At 41.3% G+C, this 6603-nt stretch overlaps 1 protein-coding gene across 1 annotated transcript; it reads left to right on the top strand.

Moving 5' to 3' along the window:
- Positions 1 to 3790: 3790 nt before the first annotated feature.
- LOC139461312 (uncharacterized) lies at positions 3791 to 5185 on the top strand. Its single transcript, XM_071242934.1, has 2 exons — positions 3791 to 4243; positions 5090 to 5185. Exons 1-2 carry the CDS (start codon positions 3791 to 3793, stop codon positions 5183 to 5185), a joined length of 549 nt encoding a protein of 182 aa, XP_071099035.1.
- Positions 5186 to 6603: the final 1418 nt, after the last annotated feature.

Here is a 6603-nt window from a genome sequence, read left to right as displayed (position 1 = left end):
AGTATAAGCACTTTTAGTTCAATATGTGGCTGGTGGCTGGCAATTGCATGCAAACCCGGGGATAATCGAATGAACAACTCCAGATGAATCAGTGATGAATAGCTTGAACACATCCAGGATTGACTTGGCCTGGATTGAAATCCCTGAAATCACTTGCTTGAGACCGAATTGGAATCGCGAACATCTACACATGCAGCGATGTGCACTGAATCATAGCAGCCTGTGGGTGATAGAAAATGGTGGAAGTTCGTCGAAATATGGTTCAATAGAGACGTACACAGAGACAAGAGACAAAAGGATCAAGTGCTGTTTACACAATATACCAGTAGGAACTAACATGAACAGAATTAAGAGAATAAATTCAACTGCTTTTGACAGCGCCTCATTAACCCTGGATCTAAATGCTTACCAGGAAAAGGGAACTCTAGGTAAACAGTGGTTGATGGCCTGACCAACTCTCGTTAAATCAGTTGTTGATGGCATGACCAACACTCGGTAAAACAGTTGTTGATGGCATGATCAACTCTCGGTAAATCAGTTGTTGATGACATGATCAACTCTCGGTAAATCAGTTGCTGATGACATGATCAACTCTCGGTAAATCAGTTGTTGATGGCATGATCAACTCTCAGTGAATCAGTTGTTGATGACATGATCAACTCTCTGTAAATCAGTTGCTGATGACATGATCAACTCTCGGTAAATCAGTTGCTGGTGACATGATCAACTCTCGGTAAATCAGTTGTTGATGGCATGACCAACTCTCGGTAAAACAGTTGTTGATGGCATGATCAACTCTCGGTAAATCAGTTGTTGATGACATGATCAACTCTCGGTAAATCAGTTGCTGATGACATGATCAACTCTCGGTAAGTCAGTTGTTGATGGCATGATCAACTCTCGGTAAATCGGTGGTTGATGACATGATCAACTCTCGGTAAATCAGTTGTTGATGACATGATCAACTCTCAGTAAATCAGTGGTTCATGGCATGACCAACTCTCAGTAAATCCGTGGCTGATGACATGACCAACTCCTGGTAAATCAGTGGCTGATGAAATGATCAACTCCCTATAAATCAGTTGTGGATGGCATGATCAGCTCCCGGTAAGTCAGTTGTTGATGGCGTGATCAACTCAATGTATATAAGTAGCTGATGACATGGTCAACATGTAACAAAGTTATAGTTTGGATAACGCTTTTGGAGAAAAGTACATCCGGGATTCAAACCCACACTGCCAGAGTGTGGCACCTGAAAGCCAGCACACAAAATCAGCGATCTCATTAATAATTTAGCCACCTTAGTTTCAACAAAATATAATGTCCGACAACTGGTAGTCAAGATCACCTACTTGTGTAACCCTCTGACAAGCGTAACGTTGCACGGCTCCCATGACCGAAAGCTACATAGTGTATTAATGATTGCGCTACGTTACATTACCCCACGCCCTACTACGTACTTTCCCGTGAACAGGAGGCGCGTCCCGACCCGCATAGAAGGGTACTGAGACTCATTTAGTCAAATGTAATATGAACGTGTTCAGCCAAACGTTAAGCGACAATCTAGCGGTCATAACATTTTTGAGTCCCGTGGTGGGATTAGAACCTCGGCATTCAAGCTCGGTTATATATGGGGGTGTGGGAGTCATAGTGAGTCGTAATGCACGTTGACTTCCGAATGAAAACAAGAAATTAACAACATACATATAGCACATGTCTTGTCATGCCTACACTATTGTATATGTATCTGTCAAGTATTGTCAAGGGCCTCATGTTGTGGAAGTGTGATTGTGAACAGTCGATGGGTTAAATAACGGGGCGGGGTGAGGCATAATGAATCATAGTTTCAGACACGATCACAGCTGTTCCTAGTAAGTGTCTTGATGGTTGCTAAGGGGAGATTGTATCACCATTCAGTAGCATAAGTTCATATAGAGTTGTCGGAAAGACGTAGCTGCAGCTCGTTCCACACGTGTTAGATTGTGTTGGTTGAGGCCCGGTGACAGGGCTGACCACTCCATGCAGACAATGGCATCCTGATCTACGTTGGCATCAACGATGAGGTTAAATGTTTCAGATTTAAAATAATCGACTTCTGTGACTGTATGACACATGGTGCTCAGTGAAAGAATCATTATGAAACACAATTCTGTACTGAAAGGATGTACTCACCGAATATCAGAGCTGTGCCTGTCCCCAGCATGGCTTGAAGAAATATCTGTGGGTTCATATGATGCCTGTTGAGGAAGACAGAAATCCTGGCTGTATTTACTTCTTATACTCATAAAGTTCTTATTCTATTGATACATTGTCTGATTTCACCGCTTAATTATAACATGCCACAATTTCAGTATGAACGAATCATAAACCAGAAAACACTGTCAGCGGTGAACAATCATTAGAACACAACTATAGGTTCTGATCGAATCAGCGTACATCAATAATGTCACATGCTGTTCAGTTATATCACGGACATTGTGCTCAAACAAATGCAATTTAAACAAAACTGTGATTCAATCTAAAGGTACATCAATATTCTTAAATTATGTCTGGGCCGTAAGTTTAGGTGCGAAATGTTCCAACATTTTGACTGTGCTCCACGACAGTATGGAGGACTCGCTTTAGTACTTCTGCAAAATAAAAAGGACCACCTGCTCCGATTCGCCATATATTCTTATAAACCTAAAACCTAACATCCCATTAAGTACTGTCATGCTTCCATTATTACATCCTTCACCAACAAACCATATTCCTGGTATGCCGTTGTTAACGATTGGTCACCACATTATATTTAGTCATATTTAGCCACAAGTTTACAATTATGTATGACAGAAGATGAACAAGTAGACCATCGCCAGGAAATCAATAACAAAAGTATGTTGTGCTGTATTGATTCACCATACCGTAAAGCGCATATCAGTTCATCGAGCAGAAAATATTGGAGTAAAAATGTGGATACTATCATAAAGATATCACCAGTAATTACTCACTTAACAAGATAAGCGATTTGTTGTTACTACTTTCTATTAAACATCACAAGTTTCTGATAACGTTGATACCTATAATGACTGATTTAGGATACATGCAATTGTAGTTGCTTTAAATTGGTTGATGCATAAGACTGTAGGTAGGTGTCAGGTATCTGTGTCTACAACAAAATATTGTTGTTCGGTGTTGAGAATCTAATGCAGATGGCGGAGTAGGTACCTGAATGATTAGACCGTGAGTCGTCATGGTTTCGTATATAAGTAGAATTACTGATATTGTCTCTGCATACACTTAAAGTATTGCGGGTATAGTTCTGGTAAACGTATGCCCATACACATTTAATGGGTTATCAATATATAAGTGTCCGGAAAATGTGAGACATAGGGAAATTAAATAAATGTGTATTACTATCAAATGTGCAGGACATCTACAAACGTTAGCTTGCCGGTTTGCTCGAGGCTCGAGGCTCGAGGCGCAATTTACAACTCAACCAAATTTACATTCGGAGTTAAGTTTAGAGGAACCGAATCTGGTTTATAAGGACAACTAAGAGCTCCGAAAAATCGTAGTTTGAAAGAGAAAAAAACAGACTGACGACATTACACTGCTGACGACCAAAGATATTTTGAAAATGGTGAAGGGCTTACCCCGTCAGCTACTTCATTATTTACAGTGTTATATTCGTGTTGGTATATTATCTGTAGTGTTTATTCTGTTAATCGCTGTGCACCTCAGAAGTAAATGTGGAAGTAAGGAATAAGCCAGTGGATGAAAGGAAAGTGATAGGCCAGAACTGAGAGAGATGGCCACAGAACCAACCAGCGTGAGAGTCCTGTCAGAATCAGCCAGCATAACCAACGTGAGAGTCCTGTCAGAATCAGCCAGCACAACCAGCGTGAGAGTCCTGTCAGAATCAGCCAGCATAACCAGCGTGAGAGTCCTGTCAGAATCAGCCATCACAACCAGCGTGAGAGTCCTGTCAGAATCAGCCAGCATAACCAACGTGAGAGTCCTGTCAGAATCAGCCAGCACAACCAACGTGAGAGTCCTGTCAGAATCAGCCAGCACAACCAGCGTGAGAGTCCTGTCAGAATCAGCCAGCACAACCAACGTGAGAGTCCTGTCAGAATCAGCCATCACAACCAGCGTGAGAGTCCTATCAAAACCAGCCGGCACAACCAGCGTGAGAGTCCTGTCAGAATCAGCTAGCACAACCAGCGTGAGAGTCCTGTCAGAATCAGTCAGCACAACCAGCGTGAGTGTCGGCAGAGACGATCGCCATACCGAATCACCTATGTGGGTTCAGATTAAAGAAGTCACCCCGAGGCTAACTCCATGGGAACTTGGATGTATTTATTTATTTTGTCTCTGTATACACCCTGATATTAATTACCGAACATTTTGTTTTATTCGAGTGGGTTTTGTTTTCAGATTATTCAGATTTAAACGTGAACTATTTATCGGGTGGGGATTTTATCAATCATTGGAGATAGTTCTTTGGTATATGCAATAACCTTTCTTGGTGAAGAGTTTCACATCTAAATATATAGTGATACTCATAACAAACAGTGGATGACTTGTGTAACTTAAATAGTTTGTCTTCGCTCTGTAGAGATTCAATGGCCGGTTGCAATGGTAAAATTGTTGTTCAACTTTACTGAATTTTAGAGTAGGCAAATACATGTACTTGTGATTTCGGTACTAATAACTACAAGATACGACTTTTTTTTCATTGTGCGTAATCACCTCCTGAATTTTTGTTTTTTATTGCTGCAGTAACTTACATGTTGGTGTACGGTGGCTTGGATACTGATGCTCGCGGTATTATATAGCATGCATGAACCATCAATTAAACGTGTATCATTAAGATGAGCATCTGAGCAATGTAATGGATTTATTCGGCATTCAGATAAAACAACAGAAAAGTTAGCAAATATGTCCTTCTCAGGCAGAAAAGTGCAAAGGATGTTGCAGCCACTATTAGTGACTCACGCTGCGCTACAAACAAAACATTGAAGGAAACAGTTTTTACCTGGCGTCGAGTTGTGTTGATTGTCAAATGCAAGTAGCAGTCCTCACAACTCCCTTGTTACGTACACAGAACTATTTAGGATACTTCCAGACATCACTGTGTCCCTCAAACCAGATCCTGACTGTGCCAGGATCACCCAAACCCCTTTTCCGGGTTAATAAATAATGATTATATTAATAATAATAATAATAATAATAATAACAATACTACTACTAATAATAATAATGTGTGTGATGTTGTCACAGAGGTCCATTCTTAACCGGTGTACACGTTGAGCGGAGACAAAAGTTAAGGTAAGATTTCATGTATAATATATGAATGAACTTGACGCATGGAATATACATCATCAGATCAACTGTTATGAAAGACAAATGCGGCGTGATTCTTACGTAGGACATGTTGAGGCAAATCTGGTTGTTTTTTAAGACATGCTACTGTTTTTTGTATTTTTTAAGACACGTTATTATGCTTTTATACGCCTCCCCTGATCAAACTACTACCCTACCCCCTTCAACCGACCCCTCCCTACCCCCAACCCAATCACCCCCACCCCACCCCCACCCCTACCCCCACCCATCCGCCTTCCCACCAACTATACAACACCAACCAAACGCTAGCACCCCACACTTAGCATACCCCGACACTTACCTGTTCTCCCCCAAACACACAGGCACTGTCGTCTTGCCTGCACAAAACACATAACCAGGTCGGTTTACAACTTTCAAAGATCAATAAATCAATCAATTACAACCAGGTCAGTCCGACTTGTCAAGCCTCATTCCTCGGGAATGCAACATGGGTGCACCTGCTATTTTTAGGGGAAGCAGTATGTGTTAGTCAGGGAATAATGTGTCTATTTACCACAACTAGTTTGACCGTAACATGAACTAACTTAATAGGAATGAATATGACTTCAGAATACGTGAAACATTTGTTTGTGTTTTTCTGTTTTCTTTCGTTAGGGGAAAATTTCAACTACCTTGCACCTCTTAAGGACATTGTACATATTTCCGAGAAATGACATGATATGCCAGGCTTGATCACGTGGTAACATGGCCTCTACACATGCCCAGATAAATAGTGCATATAGACGCAGGCTAGATTAGCTGTTAGTTGAGAGCTGAGAGCGAACGCGAGGTGGGAAAGGGTGGCTGTGACAGTTCTGTTTGTGTGTTATTTACCGCCACACTAAACAATATTCCAGGTGTATGACGGCGTCTCTGTAAATAATCGAGTCTGGACCAGATATCTCAGAGACTAAAATCATGAGCATCCATCAACAGAATATTAAGATCAACAAAGTCAGCGAACCTAACTACCCGATTCTGTTAAATCGCCTTTTGCGGAATGGTTGCTGGAGACCTATATTCCTACCCAGAATCACCTTGGATGCTGTGACTGTAGTTCAGTGAATAGATGATGATGTTACATGAATCAATATTGTGCAGAGTTTGGGATCGAACCTTGGATTATCCTGGACGTGTGCGGTGGGCATATATTGTTGATCTTGTACAGAAAGGCTTCCATACAGCTATACCGAGTGATAGAAGCTCCTTGTCCCAGACTATACCCTTAAACTGTAG

The sequence above is a fragment of the Haliotis cracherodii genome, unplaced genomic scaffold, assembly GCF_022045235.1.
Source record: "Haliotis cracherodii isolate W230 unplaced genomic scaffold, xgHalCrac1.p SCAF_14, whole genome shotgun sequence".
Classification (NCBI taxonomy): domain Eukaryota; kingdom Metazoa; phylum Mollusca; class Gastropoda; order Lepetellida; family Haliotidae; genus Haliotis; species Haliotis cracherodii.
Note: the sequence above shows the minus strand (reverse complement) of the source record. Positions and strands in the feature narration are given on the sequence as shown.

Coding starts and splice junctions, on each gene's coding strand:
- LOC139461312 (XM_071242934.1), top strand. CDS start 3,791: ATGGCCACAGAACCAACCAGCGTGAGAGTCCTGTCAGAATCAGCCAGC. Junction 4,244..5,089: donor AATCAGTCAGCACAACCAGC/GTGAGTGTCGGC, acceptor TTACGTACACAG/AACTATTTAGGATACTTCCA.